Below are 17,068 nucleotides of genomic sequence, written 5' to 3' on the forward strand. Positions count from 1 at the left end.
CTTGTTATGTGGAATTGTTTGCAACATTTATGTTCAGTTCGTGCTTTTTTTACCGCTCCCTTGGTGACTCGAACCCACAACCTTAAGGTTGAAGGTGGAGGGTGCTTACCACCTGTGCCTCTTGTTCTAGATTCAGATGAGAGAGCTAGCTGACCTACCCTTGTGTGAGTGCCATGGAGGCCAGGGTTAGCTACCCCATGCTCGTAGGGACTTAATTGAGTCTTCCTGCTTAGCTTCCTATTTTTGTGATGTGTCTTCCTGTTTATCATATTTTTCATAAGTTGGTCAATTACTTTATGAACACTGAGGATAGAAAACATAAGTTGACAGTAAAGTCTTTAGCACATAGCTTCTGCTGACCTTTCTCCAATTGATACCATATTATTTCCCTGCAAGTGTTCTCAGGTGCTCAGAGTGATTTCCCGTGGCAAGTAAATATAAACATTGTTCTGCAAGCAGAGTGCTTGCAAATCAAACACTCTATCCTGGTGGGAATATGTTCTTTCTTCTACTTGGTGTCACAGAAAGAAGCTGTTTTGGCTTAAATGTTGTAACATAGTGGGTGAAAATGTTTCTCGGTTATGGTTGTGATACTAGATCTGTCACTCTTAGTTCTTGTCCTTGCACGTACTGAAGTCCAGACACTGACATATGCAAATTATAAGCAGAAAATGATTAACTGCTAAGTGAAAAAATAAATGGGATGTACACCATTGACTATGTGTACATAAATTGAGGTTGCCATATTGGAATTCTTCTGGCAAAAGAAGCGACTCCCTGATTAGGAGGCTGATTGCAACATTGGCTGCAGGCAGTGTTGTAGGAGGAAGAAGATTTATGTGAGCCTATAATCTTGTGTAAAAAGGGGATGATAGTCTGTACTTTACTTGTTAAGTTTTGCATCTTGAGAGGATCGAACTAGGTGCCATTAGTTTTGTCACTGAAAGGCATTATTGGCAGTTAACTCTCTAGGATGATGAAAAGGGGTAAAGGAGTTATCGCAGCAATTTATGTCCATTGTAGTTTATTCTTAAACTTAAGGAATTCAAGCTTTGAAAGGATGAGGGATCTATATACTGTACGGCTCCGTTGATCACTTTCTGAATCTTTTTTCCATAATTGTTGAGTCCTCTAGATCCTTTACTTCAAATTCTGAAATTGTAGCTTACAGGCAAATAAGTCTAGTATTTTAAGATGGCAACTTAAGACGCAGAACATTTACTTTTGCAGGGCCATCTGAAAGGCAATTGATTCTGATGTCAGCCATGAACCTCTCCCAATCTGATTTGCAATGTCTATGTTGCTTAGTGTTTCACTTTTCTGTACCTCGCTTGTGTTTCGTCTGTGCATTTTCCATTGATGATTGTTGTCTTTTCATGCAGACCATAAGTGAAGGGAAACACTTTAGGCATCAGCATGTGCTAACTAGAATTTGTCTAATGTCATTTCTGTTGTAACTTAGAGAAACAGGTTTGGTAATTTAAGTTCTCTCTCTCTTTCTGTTATAAATGGGCTTTCTTTTCTAGCAATGGCTTATATTTACTAACATTAAGGACCCAGGATGCACAGCGTATAGGATCAAGGCAGACAACATATACCTCTAGTTAACCCTCAGACACTTAAGCATCCTACTGGTATCACTCTCGGCTGACCCTGTTTTATTATCCTTACGCAGAGGGGGGGGGGGGAGGGGGGAGCTATCGAAAGTCTTGCAAGCCACCTCCTACACTAAGCTAAGCGAGCTAGAAGCTAAAGTGAAATCTTTTTTGGCATCTTTTAGCTTTGACCCTTAGAGTTTCCTAACCTGTTGACATCCTGGCAAAGAGAGTCATTATTTGTATTATATCTTCGAATAAAAAGAGAGGGCTTTCCTCTTATCTCTGGAGGGGAGAGGGGATCTGGGGCGGTGGCAACGAGCAAGTCGAGTGATAGGGCATATTGAAGGATTCAAGTCCTGCAGCCTCAATTACAAGAATGATCCCAAATTGCATAAGAATAGACTTTTCTTTTGTTATATTCTTTTGAACTTTGTTAAGAAGTCTTTTGTACACACATCTTCTTGATACTTGTCCAGAAAAAAATGGAAGAAAGAAAGAAACTGAACTTTATTCAAGATTCCACTCCTAATTTCGTGTTTTTTCTTGGTGTTTATTTGCAGTAAAGATTTTTCTTGATATAGGGAGCCATGATTTCAAGCAGCAACTTATTTCATAAAACCCACTATGAGATCCTAGGTGTGAAGGAAGATGCAAATTTGGAAGAAGTCCGTAAAGCCTATCGTTCAGCCATACTTTGTTTTCATCCAGACAAGCAACAAAATGCATCAGAAACATCCAATTCTGAATGTCTGACAGAGAACAAATTTTTGGAGATACAGAGAGCCTGGGAAACCATTGGCAACCCAAGGTCACGTGCACTTTATGACGCTGAATTGCTTACTTTGAGACAGGATGCAGCAATATCTGAAGATGTCAGCTTAGATGACCTTACAGTTCAAGATTCTGGTGATATTATAGAGCTTTCTTATCCTTGTAGATGTGGTGACTACTATTTCATCGATTCGTTTGAGTTGGCAGACACGGGTTGTTCAATATCAAGAGACGGGGAAATGGTATCTTTGCTAACGTCTAAATCGTTGCCAACATCTGTTGTGCTTCCCTGTGGATCTTGCTCTCTTAAAGTTCGCTTACTGATCAATGGTGATTCTAGGCTTCCCATAGATGTTCACTTGTAATTGTAACTGTGTTGGAGACACAATTCTCTATGATATTTTTGCTCAAATTGTTGGAAATTGAAATGACAACAAAAAAACAGGAAGTACGAAATTTGTTGAGTCTTTTTTTTTTCCTTGGTTACTAATTCTAAAATGGTTTGTTGGCCACATGACAGGGCTATTTTTTCATTTGTTTGTATCCAAATGCACCTTATATTTGAGTACTAAAATGCAATTTATATGCATGTTGAATATCTTGATTTTGATATAGGATACATATAGTCTAAACCATGAAGACAGGATTGTAGGAGAGCAATACAAACATCGTGCTGCTAGGGCAAGCAGTCTGAATGATGCACCCTAGATGACGAAAGTTAATCATACGCTCTGACTCGAATAGCACGAGGCACGTGGAATCCTATGTGAATATAATAGCTGAAAGCATCACTATCTTAAGCTTTGACCCAAGTAGCATGGGACACGTGGAATTGCGTGTATAAACAGCACTTTTTAGCTCTCTTCAGATTTTCACGCATTACGGACCCGTTTACCTTTTTTCAACTCTTTTCATTTCCTGAGGGGAAAAGTTATCAAAAATGGGCATTCTGGAAAGGAAAAGGCCATATTGACTTTTAACCAAACCAACATTTTTTCTCAAAGTCACTTTATAGTCTTGTACCATCTTCCAGTCAAGAAATATGAATGGACCTGCTACTGCAAGTGGTCATTATTTGGTACACTGTCCTCTTTCCCCCCTTAACTTTAGGCTGAAGTGAAAGCAATTCACCACAAATTTAGCATCTTGCTCATGACTAAGAAACACCAAGTTTACTTGTATGCAATAAGAAATTCAGAAGTCCATTGCTTTAGCTTCAGAAAATACCTTACAGGTTCCTTTTGCTCAAGTCTTCACCTTAAAAAGATTAAAGCCTCATATTTTCAAGATAGAAAGCCACTTTCAAGCAGAAATTTCAAATGGGAAATCAGAAGATAGATGACTAACAAGTTCGGTTTGCGGAACTTTTCACCTGCAAGTCTCATCAAGAAATATCAGCAACACTTCTAAAAACATGGGCTTTTGTCTTAATCAAGAGTCACCAAATCATTCTAAGAGATTCAAATTACTTGTCTCAACTGTCAAGGATGCTTTTGCAAACTGTCATTCTTTCAGGAAAAGATCACATTCAAGTCCAGAAGAAGATGATCCGATTTGTGACTACGATGATGAAGTACTCACTTAAAGCCATGTAATTCTTCCAAGTTCAATGCTATTAACTGCTGATTTTCTCATATTTTTCTGAAAACTGTTTCGCGGTTTTATCAGCAGGTATTTATATCAGCAGTGATAAGTCAATACATGGAGTTGAAATGCAGAAGAAAGACAACCATCACAACTGACAAGTTTACCTGGGCTTTCTCTCCAACAACAGGAGATTTCTTCATCTCTGCAAGACTAAGACAAAAAGAGGAAGATCAAGAAACAGAAGAAAGGGAAGATTTTTACTCTGTTGCTAGTAGTCTTTCTCCCTGCTCCAATGCTACAAGCTTTGAGGCATTTGTCACAGCTAAGACCGTCTTTTCTCGATCATCAAGCTTAGAAAGTATTGACTTCCAGGATCTCAGGAGGCATTCTGTTATCCAAGAATTATCTGACTGTGAAGGATGGCCGTTTGGTCTATACCGAAAAGCCTTGTTACTTCCACCTTTGCCAAAATCACCATCTGATTCTTGGTCATGGCGTAAGAGTGCTAGAATGGTTAAGATGCACTGATAGTTAGCATTTGAAATCAATTACCTCTATTCTGCGAAGCAATTTTACATTTTCCCTTGCGAAAGGATGCTTAATCTTATGTTTATGTATGAAGCATGAACTATGTTCTTCAATAATGGCTACAATCTTTGCATAACTCAGCTTCTTGATATAGTTCACATGTTCAAAAAGTCCCTTTTCTTGTCTCACACTTCTCAACAGGCTTACTTTTAGAATAATTATCCACACTAGTGTCAATCAAAGATGTTCATAGATTCAGTATTTCAGTTTGTTCAATTGAACACAAAAGAGATAAAAGTGAACAGGCTACTGCCACACAGTGCCATGTCCAATAATCAATCAAGAAAAATTAAATCACTGCGCCAAATTCATCAATAAACCGGAATCAATTGACATGAAACACTCTCATTCTGAATACTCAGGAAACTGTCTCCTTGAAGAAGTTATTAGGATTAGTATCAACTACATATTACTGCTATCACATCATAAAAGTTGTGAAAGAAGAGTGCAAATTAACGGATCACATTGATATCATCCTGTATTATCTATAACTTCCTTCTCTTTTTCCAGGAAAATGTTACGTAAGTGACTTAAAGGCAAAAACACTTCTGACTTTCAGCGATCATTGAAGGCTTATGCTCTTTGCTCAACATAGGAACCAGCCAGTCCTGAAGTCCCAAGTACTGTAACCTGGAGTAAGAAAGCCAGAAATCACTATGAGAAAACAAATACTGATAAAAAGTAATTGATAAAGAAATGGACATTGGACATAACTCAAACCAAAACGCTAGCTTAAGAGATGAGGATTGCTCAATACCATATAAACAGACTGACTTCCTAAATCTCACTGATATGAGACGCATGACCAGGACTAAACATCTGAAGTGTTGGCAATATAAAATGGGGGCCTAATATGGGTGAAACAATGAATTGGGATAGGGCCGATGCTAATACCATGATAAAAAAAATGGACATTGGGCCTAACTCAATCCCAAAAGCGCTCAAAAGATGAGAATTGTCCAAGACCATATAAAGCGACCAAATTTCCTAAGCCTACTGATGTGGGACTCTTAACAGTAATTTCTTTAAGAGATCCCATAACGTCTATTGTATTTTGTAGAAACATTCTCATTAGTGGTACTCGAGGAAGTATGATTTTGTATTTGAAACATCTCTTGCAAGAAAGTGTAAAAAATTAAAAATTACAACCACATTAGTTTATTTCCATTTAAAAAGGGTAGTCCGGTGGAAAAAGCATTCCGCGTTCATGCAAGGTGCCGGGATGGACTGCACCCCAGGGGTGTAATGTAGATAGTCTACCCTAATGCAAGCATTAATGAGAACTTCCACAGCTCAAACCCGTGACCTATTGGTCACACGGAAACAACTTTACCATTGCTCCAAGGCTCCCCTTCAATTAGTTTATTTCCATTAGAATGGTAAATTTTGTATCACAACAAAATGCTTAATGTTTTCTACATAAAAAAGTTATAATCTGGTAAAAATAAGTTTTTGGCCAGGGTCCAGGAATTGCAGAACTAGTTACAACAGTGAAATGCAACACAAATCTGGAACGTTTTGAAAAATGAATGGTCAGTAGACTAAGCGCAACAACAATAAAGAAATTAATTTTCCAGAAGAAACTGAACCCCACTCTATCAAAATATAATCTCATGTTGGCAGAGGTTTCTAAACTAATTATTGGATAGTAACTTTGTACGCAGAACATAATTTGAAGGCGCAGAGGATGAATCATACTGAATAAAATCAATTTTTTGAAACAAACCAAAAGGAAAATGAAAAGGATTACTTGACCACAAATTTAGAAGAATTATTTGACTTTCTTAAATTACTCAGGGTGTCCTCTCCTCTCCCTCTGCCACTTTAATGCCCTAATACAAGAGAAAAGTAATTCGGGTTGCAGATATCGCTTGTGATGAAATCATAACCTATTCATAGAAAAACTGAAATATGTGGAACCAACTTTGCTGAAATGTAGATTGTACCTTTCCCCATTCAGAATCAAGACCACTGCATCTCATTTTCAAGTGTATCATCTTTGTCCCTAGTTCCATCTCCACTTTCTTCTTCAAGTATACCTCTTCTAACCCAAAAGCACTCAAGTAGGTGTTGTAACGTTGAAGTATTGTTTGGAATGCTTCAGAGAATTCTTTTGACATAGGCTTCACATTCTGCAACAATATAAACAATTGAACAGCAAGAACTTGAGAAAATGTGAATGAAGTCCCTAGTTTTAAACTCCACTTACCTCACCACTTAAACCAATCGCGTCATCCATCTCCATTTTCAGAGATGTGAGAATCCCTGTGAACTCCTCCACTGCCTCAGCTGCACGGAAAACATTAATCAAGGCTTCCTGGCCAGCTTTGTCATCAGTACTTTTTGTCAATGCATTCTCTGCATCACCAACAACTGCATTTGGGAGCTCATCCCAGCTTGCAGCCATCAAGTCCTTAAAAGCTCGTTTGATCTCCAGATCTTCTATGTCAGGCATGTGGGCCACATCCTCACTAAAAGAGCGTGTGCTTCCTATTGCAGTTGTCAAAGGATGTCGCAATTCTAGAGTGTAGAAAAATCCATTTAGTTTCGCATTATTGAAGTAAGATCCCAAAAATCAAAAGCAGTACCATCTATCTCCACACGTGATCATTAAGCTGCTTCATGATTTGCAGATACAGAACTTGTGAAGGAAAAAGTAATCATTGAGGACCTTTCTACTCAATTAAAATCCTAAATAGTTTGTAGTAACCCTCAATCTAAGTAATGTTCTCCATAATCCAACCAAGGAGCCAGCACTAGTACATTTACACATGCCCATACTGATCACAGGGTGGGTAAAACAAAACATTTACCAAAACCATGCTCACTACCAAGACTATGTTTTTGCAATGGGCCAATGTCATGCTCCGAAATTCATTTGTGGTTTTCGCAGTGGGACAATACTATTGCAGAAATTCATTTGCCTTAGAAACTAGTAAAAACTACCTTCTTTATTATATAAGCTCAATTAGCACTCGTAGTAGGCAAGAATATGCCTGCTGCAATCAGAACAAGTCTTGGTTATGCCACTAGTCATGATCAGCTATATGAATCCTCAACATCCATTTGGACATGTCTCAATCTCAAACAAGTCTGATCAGCTACTATATGAATCCTCAAAATCCATTTAGACTATAAATTCAACTTCTCTAATAACAAGACATTTCCAATTTGAGCAGAATAAAAACATGATCTTTCAAATTGGGTATGTCCAAAAACATGGGAATATTCATAAGCAAAATCACAGTAAATATATGAAAAACATATGAAAATGCAAGTAACACGAAAAGGGTTTCTAGGAGAAGCTGAAAAATACAATCTTTTAAATTGGGTATGTCCAAGAACATGGGAATATAAGCAAAATCAAACTAAATATACGAAAAACAGATGAAAATGGTAGTACCACGAAAAGGGGTTCTAGGAGAAGCTGAAAAATGAAGGCCCCGATGGGAGTGGTGGTTGACGGCTGCAGCTGCGGCGGCGGAAACCGAGAAATCTGAAGATCTGCGACATACAGAACGATAGAGTGATTGTACCAGTTTCAATTTCTGCATTTTTTGCTAAGTTTTTGCTTTGTTTGATGAGCAGATTGAAAACTTCAGAGTCCCAATGAACCTAACAACTCCTCTGAAGTTGTGTGTGTAGTCACACATTTTGTTTTACTAAAATCAATTTGACTAACTTTCGATATTAAATTTATTTAATATTTTAAATTTATATATTTGAGAATTATATGAAAAATATTATAAATTATAATTGTTTTTATAAAATACTTCTATTATTCATTTGATACAGATCCTAGTCAAGGTATTCTCGGCCGACCAAGCGAAATCAATGTTTTCTTGGTCACAACCAACTAAGGCTAAAGTTTCATTAAAGAGTCTTTCCACGGGGTAGAACCTCTTCAAGAAATATAAGGTTTTCATAATCTTCGTAGTGGCTGATCGAATATAGTGATTCCTTCTCTTTTGGAGTTGTGGTGAGATACTGTTTTCCAGATTGTCATTGGTCTCCATCTATTATTTACCGTCTTTAACCTCCTTTCAAAAATTTGGGATGTATTTCAGAATCTAGAAATGTATTAGATGCTACCAGGTTTTGGAAACTTTTTTGTTGTTTTCTTATCGACGGTTGCCTGACTTCTCTTTGAAAATCTCGTATGTGTTGTATTTTTGGCTTACACACCATTTTGAAGTTATCAAGGTGTGTGCCCATCGTGACCTCGATTTTTGAATCGTGACAAAAGTATTGATCAAAGTAAAAATAAAATATGACAAGTAAAAAAGAAACAAAGAGAATATCAACTTGTAAATAAAATGAGTTAAAGATAATCTCATGTTGTTAATTAAAAGAATCACAAAAGAATCTGCTAGTAGTGTATTATGATTTATAGTAGTATTTTTCAGGTAAGTTATAAATATGTATTTCTTGCTTATCAGTTTTTGAATAAATAGAAGTATTTTTGTTTTCTCTAGAATTCAAACATGATATCTAGTGGGTCTTCATCAGTCATTACAATATTGACTATTAGGTCATGTTTTTAGATGTCTAAAAGAACAATAATTGTTTATGACTAGTTTTACAGAAAGAACCTTTGATTCTAACAAAATGCATCAATTTTACAAATATTTAAGATAATAAAAATGAAAATGAATGAAATAGGAACAATTAGAATACTTAATATGAGATCTTAGGTTACAACCTCTTTTTTTTTTTTCTTTTTTTTTTTGAGATAGAGGGTTCTTCAAAAATAGAACAATTGAAGAAAAAGAGAGCACTGTATGACTATGTATGTCACATGTATTTTGTCTTCTAATCGTCTTTATTTGAGGTAGAAAATAACATATTTAATGCATTTAGTAAAAGAAGATTCTGCTAAAATAATACAATATATATATATATATATATATATATATATATATATATATATATATATCAAAAAGTATAATAAATAGAAGTATCCTACCTCTAGACATAATAAAAGAATTTTCAGAACCACAAAGCGCCATGCAAATAAATGGATCGTCAAATATATATAAACATTACGTTAGTAATGCTCAAATAAGTTTTTTAAATATATATATATATATATTCAAGTTGTTCAAGTATAAACTAGAGAATATTACATAAAATGACTAAAAGTATTATACTTCATAAATCCATTGCAAAAAAAATAATTAAAAGGCAAATACATTTAAAGAAAATGAGTCCTTTCCCTATTGAAGAAATGGGCCAAATTCTTCATCAAGTCTTTGGACTTTTGAGAGTCCAAATCATGCAAATGAAATACATGGTCCTCTCCTTGTGTTTCATGAATCTCAACCACACCCATCCACCCGCTCTGGCCCAACGCTTCATAATAGGCCCGCCCTCTATCCTTCAAAATATCTTTTTCTGCCACACAAATCAAGACTCTACGACATCCCAGGCTCATTAAACCTGGTGCACCTTTTGCAATCGGATTAACCCTCGGGTCATCATTATCCGGATTCGACGGACATACGAACGACCACATTCGATCCACACCCGCCTTCTTATCAGGGTACAAACCCTCCGACCCGATTGGATCCGACCCCCAGAAATACGGGTGGATTAAAGCAACACCAAGAATATCAACCATAAGCTCTGGGTCAACACTTCCAACATTCATAGCCATATTATGTGCTATGTTAGCTCCTGCGCTATCACCAGTTAAGAAAACTCGTGTAAAATTTGCATGTGCATTCACCCAAGGCTCAGGGCCGTCGCCATTACAATGGGCGAAAACCCATTGTAGCACTTGCCATGAATCTTCATATGCAACATGTACAGGGTGTTCAGGGGGCCTTCTATAATGAACTGAAATCGCGATAACTCGCGATTCAGACACAAGGGTGTTAAGATAATTATGATAGAGTGATGAAGAGGGAGTGAACATACAAAATCCTCCACCATGAAAATAAATAACAAGTGGTAATGTTTTGTTTTTACAATTAATTGGGAGATAAATACGAACATAAACTTCAGAATTAGGGACTATATTTGAAATATCTTTTGATGAAACTCCAAATTGAGAATCAATACCTGGAGGAATTGCATCAATACCCAAAAGTCTCTCAACATGGCCATTTTTGTAAACTTTAAGATATGGTAAGAACTCATAATCAAGCTCTAAATTGCTTGTAGCCATTTAAATTTTAACCTTAAATTAAGTATAGTAGTTGATTATTATTTTTTGAAATTTATGTATTTATATTATGTTCAAATTCGTTATCTTTGTGATATCTATTGAACATTTTGTATCCACAAGTTTGTTATGCATATATGTTGTACTTAAGATAAGGTGAAATATTGGCTTATTGGCTGCTTTTTAATTGTTGAAAGTGATTTTCAGTGTTGGAAAAAGTTAATTTTATGTATTCGAAAGGAATGATATCTTTTTAAATTTGAAAATTATTTGATTCAGTCTTTTTATTTTAATCTTAACGATATGTTTTTACTATGAAATGAATGTTAATAAACCACTACTATTACTACTAATAGTTTGAACTTCAAGATATAGCGTCTCCGAATTTTGAATTGGAAAAGTTAACCGTTAGAACACGATATTTCTAAAAGTTGAACTTTATGATAATTCCTGGAAACAGCCTCTCTACCTCCACGAGGTAGTGGCAAGGTCTGCGTACACTTTACCCTCCCCAGACCCCACCTAGTGGGATTTCACTGGGCATGTTGTTGTTGTTGAACTTTATGATAATTAAACTCCAATCGTTATGAAATTTTGAAGTTTGCATTGAAAAAATAATTAAACTCCAATCGTTATGAAATTTTGAACTGAAAAACTGAACTTAGCAACATAATATCTTGGAATTATTAACTCAAAGTTAAATTCAAAACACAATATCTTAAAGTTTTAAATCGAAAAATTAAACTTCAAAATACATTATCATAAAGTATTAGGTATGACTAATAATTTATAAATAATGTCTTCCTTCCAAAAATAAAAAAAAAAAATATATATATATATATATATATATATATACGCGTTATATTAGAATTGTTCTTTTCACATGGTTTGTTGTGTCAATATCCCTTAATTTTGTGCATGACAGCATGAGCACTTATCTATTAATAAATAATTATTATTAAGGGATAAGGGTCTGGAAAATATCTTAACTTTGATCGGATTTGTTGTTGCAATACTAAACTTTCATGAGGACCTATTACCTCACTAGACTATTTAATACCGTATTTTAAACATATATATTTGCCCACGTGGACATAAAAAATAATGCAAAATTATAAATAGTAATGTGTCCACGTGGGCACATATATACCTTTAAAATATACTATTAAATAGTTCAGGGAGTAAAAAATATTGTATTAAATAGTCTAGGAAGGTAATAGGTCCTTATGAAAGTTTAGTATCGCAACAACAAATCTCACCAAAATTAGGGTATTTTTCAGACCCTTAATAAAGAAACTTTTGCTCTTTTCTTTTTCTTTCTTTTTGTCTATCTTTTTTTGTGTTGTTAATTTCATAATGTCTATATGTCACCGACAGTTCTATTTAGTTTTAAGAAAATTAATTTAAAAGAATGATATTTAATATTGAAACATTTTAATTTAATTTAATTTTTTTTCCATTATCTTTTAAAATATATGTTTTTAGTCACAAAAATATCATAACATGCATATTTAGAATCACAAATTTTAATTCTTTTTTTAAAAAAAAACAATCCTACATATTCAAAAACTGCTAACTAAATATTAATTCTTGTATAACTATGGATATATTACTAGTGCTAGAAAGTATATTACTAACCAAGCTAAAGTATAAGCTATGTTGAACTTATACGTTTCCGATGTGATGAGATGGTTGTGATTTCTTTGCTCTTAATTAGAGATTTTTGGCTTGAATTCCTGAGGAAGAAAAATATCTCGTTGGGAGCGTTGCTCCTAGAAATGCTCCCTGTAATTATTAAATTTTGATTAATCGAGCATCCATACAAATATGAAACACCAACTAAAAGTAGAAAAAAAATTGTGTTAAATTTTATGCAAGATTTAAATTAGCAACCAAACAAAGTATTAATTAATAATGCTGAATTTTTTTGGTAAAGATTAATACACCTTATACACCCAACTAAGGTGGTCCAAATAGGTTTAAATTGCATTCAATTTTGCAAGTTTGATTTGAATATTGTTTTTATTTTTTTATTTTGAGTTGCTTCTTCTTCTTACGAAAATTGAAGTACCAAATTCAATATACAATTAGAAATCCAAAAATTAAAAAAACTTAAATGCAGAATTTATCCACCATCTAAAAATACAAACCGAAAATCTAAAAAAAAAAATGAATTTCAATTATTATTATTATTATTTTCGAAACTAAGTAGGAATATAATTAATTCATTAATTAATTAGGATGCGTTTAGTATGGAGGAAAATATTTAGGTAAACAAGTGAATTTTTTATATATATGTGATTGGTATACAAATAAAAATTATTAGCCTAAAATATTTATATATATTTAAGACAAAACTAAGAACGTGGAGTGGGGTTGGGTAGGATTGAAAAAATGAAACTTGATTTTTCTATATTTTATTAAGGATGTCATTCTCCTTGGTTTCAAGAAGACTTATTTTTCTAAGAAAAATATCAAAATTTATTGATCATCAAACACGAAAAAAAATAATATTTTCCTTCGTATTAAACACACCCTTAATTTATTCATGGGCAAAGTTGACTTAGGAATTTCATCTGAATCCCCTTCAACAAAAAAATATATTATTTATTTATGATTAATCTTTTTTTATGCATATATAATACATATTGAACTCTCTCCAGCTAATCCGTATGTACTTCTTCACATTTTGAACTTTCTTAATTATAAAAATTCTAACTCCGCAATTGCTTTAATTATCTTCACTTTTGTTTCTTTTTTGGTCTTTTGTCACATCTCTTAAGACAACTGTCATAACCGACAAGTAGTTTTTCTTTGTCACCTTTGGAAAAAAGTGACAATCTTTTGAATTTTGAGAATAACAAGAAAATTAATAGATTAAAGAAATGAAATAAAAACATGATAGAGACAACAATAATAAGATTCCATATTATAAATTTCATAGCATTATATCATATCATATACTATTGAAACTGATCTAGTCAGTTCGAAATTTGTACAAATATTAATAAAAATCATCACTATCTTCATTTTTATTTTATATTATAGTACCTTATGACATATCTAGAATTTTAATTTCAAGATTTCAATTGACCATTTCTTTCTCCTTATTTTCCTCTAAAAACTCTACAAGGTAGATGAACCAATATTCAACCAAATTTTTTTCTATTTTTTTAAAAATTTATTCTTTAATTTCATCTGTTATTTTTATGGAGATTCCTAAATTATGGAAACCTCAGGTTAGTTTGTTAATCTAATTTTCATTAATTATATTGTTTGATCTAATTTAAGTACTTAAATAACTTGTGTATGATTCTTGTTTTTTTTTTTTTTTTTTGTGATTTTCAGGATTTATTTGTGATTAAATCACCTAAACAATCTTTGAGATTGGTCCTATTAGTATTTGCAGTGGTTTGTGGAATTTATATATTATCAATGTGTATAAATCAAACAAGTAATTATCTTTTACAAGCTAAATCACTAAGTATTCATGTGATTAATAGGCATAATTGTCATTATCCTATTTTTCAAGAAGAAGATATTCATTACTTGCATTTTCCAAAGCCTCAAACTTTTACCAGGTACCTCTAAATATATATATACTGTTCAGACTCTTCAAAAATGTTGTTGCAGTACTTGTGTCAGATCCTTCGAAAAATATTGTACTACTTTTGAAGGATCTGACATGTACTCTATATGACATTTTTGAAGAGTCTGAACAACATAGATTATTCCTCTTTTTGGTTTTAGCCTTATGTTGCTCAGACTCTTCAAAATATCGATTGGTACCATGTGTGACATTTTTGAAGAATCTGAGCAACATAGATTGTTCCTCCTTATGGTTTTAGCCTATGTTGCTCGGACTCTCTGTCTCGAATTCTGAAGGATCTGACACTGGTGTGACAACAGTTTTGGATAGTTGGAAGAACAGAGGTTGTAGTACAGAGTTAGATAGATTGAATTGGACTAAATGACATGTTTTTTTATTGAATTGTAGGGAGGAATGTGCTTGCAATCCTGTTCGATTTTTCACGATTTTATCGATGCAGAGATCAGGGAGTGGATGGTTTGAGACATTGTTAAATAGTCATATGAATGTGAGTTCTAATGGAGAAATTTTTGGTGCAAAATCAAGGAGGACTAATGCTTCAGTAATATTGGAAATTATGGATAATGTCTTTAATCTTGATTGGATTAGTAGCTCATCAAAGAATGAATGTACAGCTGCAATTGGATTTAAGTGGATGCTTAATCAGGTAATTAGTACTAATCCTATTTCAATTGATGATGTTTCGTGTTCGATAACGGTGGTGTCCTGTACAGTTTATGCATACTTCGACTATTTTATTATTAGTCCACCAAAATTGGGACAGATGGAAAAAATCACCTAGCTAGCGTTTTTCGCTTCTGCTGAGACTCTGTTTCATCAAGTCTAACGTCATCAACCACTACATTAGCCTTTCTCGGATGGTACCAGATGTTAATATCATAGTCCTTCAATAACTCAAGTCGTCTCCTTAGCCTCAAATTCAACTTTTTTCTGTCAAATGGACCTTAGGTCTAATTCAAGCTAGCTTAAGAAGAGAGGATTGATCAAGTTCATTTAAGCAGATCACCAATCCGTTAGACATAAAGACATGATTAGTTTCACAAATCTCGCTGATAAACTCTGTTTTTAGTCGTGTTTTCTTCGTTTAGAAGTGCATTAAGTTGATAATTTTCGACATTGTTAGATTGTTCTGAACTTTTTTAATGTGTATGAACTTGAAGGGAGCTTTGGAGTATCATGAGGAGATTGTGGATTACTTCAACAGAAGAGGTGTCTCTGCAATATTTCTGTTTAGAAGAAATCTGCTACGCAGGTTGATCTCGTTGCTCGCTAATTCGTACGATAAGGATGCTAAACCGTTGAATGGAACACACAAATCTCATACACATTCTCCATATGAGGTAAGTCCTTCCGTCCCCTCCTTCTCCTGTTCTCTGACTCTTCAAAAATATTATTGTCCTGTGTGTGTCGGATATGCATTTTTCAAGGGTTGACATGGATGAGGCAACGTTTTTGGAGGGTCAAAGCAACATAGATTAACAATGTGTTTGGTATGATGGAAGGAAATATTCTTCAATAAGAAGTCATTTTCTGGTGGAAAGGGAACCTTGACGTAACTGGTAAAGTTGTTACCACGTGAGTGAAAATAGCCTCTTGCAGAAATGTAGGGTAAGGTTACATACAATAGAGCCTTATGGCCCGGCCCTTCCCGACCCTGTGCATAGTGGGAGCTTAGTGATTTGCTATTGATTTCAAGGGTATATTCTTCGTAAAAGCATTTTCGAGGAAAACATTTTTCATGGTGTCTTACGAATGCGGTTCGTCGTGTCATTAACTTGACGTTTTAAACATGTTTCAGGCTAAAGTATTGGCAAAATACAAGCCAGTGGTGAATATGTCATTACTAATACCAAATTTGAGGAATGCACAAAGGAAGGCTAATAGAGCTTTGGAATGTTTTAAGAGCACTAGACACATTCTTCTTTACTATGAAGACATTGTTCAAAATCGCACCGTAAGGCTTTCGTATTCTCTCTGTTCCAATTTATATGACATTATCATTACTTTAAGAGTCTAAACAACTTTTTTTCCTCAATCATCTTAACCGCGACAAATTACAATTTTTTATATATATTTGACTCTCTGCAGAAACTAGCTGATGTTCAAGAGTTTTTGGGGCTGCCACAAAGAGAACTCATAAGTGGCCAAGTTAAGATTCATAATGGCCCTTTGTCCCAACAAATAGAAAATTGGGATGAAGTGCAAAAAAGGCTCAAAGGAACACCATATGATACATTTCTTATAAAAGACTAACTATATACTAAACTATAGAGTAATTACCACATACAACATATTTGATAGAAAATTGGCTATGGAGATTCAGCGCGGTTAGAAATTAAAACAAACATAAAGTGCTTCGATAATGGACCAGACCTCTTGATAGAATTCGAAGTTGGATGAAGTTCTAACCATCTATCAGAGAAAAAAGAACGGAGATCGTAAGATGTCCTGCCCAATTCAATCTTGTAAATGAACATGAGACTCAATTATTATCAAATTTTGAGTTGCTCTTTTTTGTTACATTTGCTTATAGAACATTTTTATTTGTTATTCATATATACATCATACATGAAATCAAATACTTTTGAGAGTTTTTTTCTCAAATAACATGCAATCCAATAGACGATGACTACTTCACTTATTATTTAAGTATTAGCCGCCTATCCTGGAATGGGATAGAAAGAGGATAAACCAAGTGTCCACTAATCGAGGCCCGCCTTTTAGCACTTCCCTTCCCAAAAATGGACC

At 34.2% G+C, this 17,068-nt stretch overlaps 5 protein-coding genes across 12 annotated transcripts; 3 read left to right on the forward strand and 2 right to left on the reverse strand.

The window, feature by feature from the left end:
- Window positions 1-2,171: 2,171 nt before the first annotated feature.
- LOC125820286 (uncharacterized) lies at window positions 2,172-3,707 on the forward strand. 3 transcript variants are annotated; one of them, XM_049499731.1, is made up of 3 exons: window positions 2,172-2,504; window positions 2,577-2,699; window positions 3,604-3,707. In XM_049499731.1, the coding sequence occupies exons 1-3, from the start codon at window positions 2,186-2,188 to the stop codon at window positions 3,705-3,707; spliced, it is 546 nt and encodes a 181-aa protein (XP_049355688.1). In that variant the 5' UTR covers window positions 2,172-2,185. The 3 variants fall into 3 exon arrangements, with proteins under 3 accessions (XP_049355688.1, XP_049355686.1, XP_049355687.1); XM_049499729.1 differs by having other exon boundaries at window positions 2,172-2,699; XM_049499730.1 differs by lacking the exon at window positions 3,604-3,707 and having other exon boundaries at window positions 2,172-2,777.
- A 4-nt stretch (window positions 3,708-3,711) lies between these two features.
- Window positions 3,712-4,615, forward strand: LOC125820289 (uncharacterized). 3 transcript variants are annotated; one of them, XM_049499732.1, is made up of 2 exons: window positions 3,712-3,942; window positions 4,038-4,615. In XM_049499732.1, the coding sequence occupies exons 1-2, from the start codon at window positions 3,784-3,786 to the stop codon at window positions 4,482-4,484; spliced, it is 606 nt and encodes a 201-aa protein (XP_049355689.1). In that variant the 5' UTR covers window positions 3,712-3,783; the 3' UTR covers window positions 4,485-4,615. The 3 variants fall into 3 exon arrangements, 2 of the variants coding, with proteins under 2 accessions (XP_049355689.1, XP_049355690.1); XM_049499733.1 differs by having other exon boundaries at window positions 3,755-3,942; window positions 4,041-4,605; XR_007442511.1 differs by having other exon boundaries at window positions 3,801-3,960; window positions 4,038-4,153.
- Window positions 4,616-4,851: 236 nt separating this feature from the next.
- LOC125820232 (succinate dehydrogenase subunit 5, mitochondrial-like) lies at window positions 4,852-8,196 on the reverse strand. Of its 4 annotated transcripts, none has more exons than XM_049499665.1 (5): window positions 7,948-8,196; window positions 6,754-7,064; window positions 6,491-6,676; window positions 6,300-6,376; window positions 4,852-5,174 (listed from the first exon to the last, which is right to left on the reverse strand). In XM_049499665.1, exons 1-4 carry the CDS (start codon window positions 8,096-8,098, stop codon window positions 6,338-6,340), a joined length of 687 nt encoding a protein of 228 aa, XP_049355622.1. In that variant the 5' UTR covers window positions 8,099-8,196; the 3' UTR covers window positions 4,852-5,174; window positions 6,300-6,337. The 4 variants fall into 4 exon arrangements, with proteins under 4 accessions (XP_049355622.1, XP_049355621.1, XP_049355620.1 ...); XM_049499664.1 differs by having other exon boundaries at window positions 6,295-6,376; XM_049499663.1 differs by lacking the exon at window positions 6,300-6,376 and having other exon boundaries at window positions 7,951-8,196.
- Window positions 8,197-9,738: 1,542 nt separating this feature from the next.
- LOC125820356 (probable carboxylesterase 2) lies at window positions 9,739-10,713 on the reverse strand. The gene has a single exon (XM_049499789.1). It carries the CDS (start codon window positions 10,711-10,713, stop codon window positions 9,739-9,741), a length of 975 nt encoding a protein of 324 aa, XP_049355746.1.
- A 3,098-nt stretch (window positions 10,714-13,811) lies between these two features.
- Window positions 13,812-16,579, forward strand: LOC125819966 (uncharacterized). The gene is made up of 6 exons (XM_049499374.1): window positions 13,812-13,949; window positions 14,059-14,291; window positions 14,708-14,966; window positions 15,481-15,660; window positions 16,119-16,274; window positions 16,409-16,579. Exons 1-6 carry the CDS (start codon window positions 13,848-13,850, stop codon window positions 16,571-16,573), a joined length of 1,095 nt encoding a protein of 364 aa, XP_049355331.1. The 5' UTR covers window positions 13,812-13,847; the 3' UTR covers window positions 16,574-16,579.
- Window positions 16,580-17,068: the final 489 nt, after the last annotated feature.

The sequence above is a fragment of the Solanum verrucosum genome, unplaced genomic scaffold, assembly GCF_900185275.1.
Source record: "Solanum verrucosum unplaced genomic scaffold, falcon-dt-bn FXZP01000229.1, whole genome shotgun sequence".
Lineage (NCBI taxonomy): Eukaryota > Viridiplantae > Streptophyta > Magnoliopsida > Solanales > Solanaceae > Solanum > Solanum verrucosum.

What these genes read in the sequence shown, in the direction of transcription:
- LOC125820286 (XM_049499729.1), top strand. Translation starts at nt 2,186, where the DNA reads ATGATTTCAAGCAGCAACTTATTTCATAAAACCCACTATGAGATCCTA. An exon ending in AGTTCGCTTACTGATCAATG is followed by an intron (nt 2,700 to 3,603) that starts GTGATTCTAGGC and finishes AATACCTTACAG; the next exon opens with GTTCCTTTTGCTCAAGTCTT.
- LOC125820289 (XM_049499732.1), top strand. Translation starts at nt 3,784, where the DNA reads ATGGGCTTTTGTCTTAATCAAGAGTCACCAAATCATTCTAAGAGATTC. An exon ending in TTTGTGACTACGATGATGAA is followed by an intron (nt 3,943 to 4,037) that starts GTACTCACTTAA and finishes CGGTTTTATCAG; the next exon opens with CAGGTATTTATATCAGCAGT.
- LOC125820232 (XM_049499662.1), bottom strand. Translation starts at nt 8,098, where the DNA reads ATGCAGAAATTGAAACTGGTACAATCACTCTATCGTTCTGTATGTCGC. An exon ending in TCCTAGAACCCCTTTTCGTG is followed by an intron (nt 7,065 to 7,947) that starts GTACTACCATTT and finishes TCTACACTCTAG; the next exon opens with AATTGCGACATCCTTTGACA. An exon ending in CGATTGGTTTAAGTGGTGAG is followed by an intron (nt 6,677 to 6,753) that starts GTAAGTGGAGTT and finishes ATATTGTTGCAG; the next exon opens with AATGTGAAGCCTATGTCAAA.
- LOC125820356 (XM_049499789.1), bottom strand. Translation starts at nt 10,713, where the DNA reads ATGGCTACAAGCAATTTAGAGCTTGATTATGAGTTCTTACCATATCTT.
- LOC125819966 (XM_049499374.1), top strand. Translation starts at nt 13,848, where the DNA reads ATGAACCAATATTCAACCAAATTTTTTTCTATTTTTTTAAAAATTTAT. An exon ending in ATACACATTCTCCATATGAG is followed by an intron (nt 15,661 to 16,118) that starts GTAAGTCCTTCC and finishes AACATGTTTCAG; the next exon opens with GCTAAAGTATTGGCAAAATA. An exon ending in ACATTGTTCAAAATCGCACC is followed by an intron (nt 16,275 to 16,408) that starts GTAAGGCTTTCG and finishes GACTCTCTGCAG; the next exon opens with AAACTAGCTGATGTTCAAGA.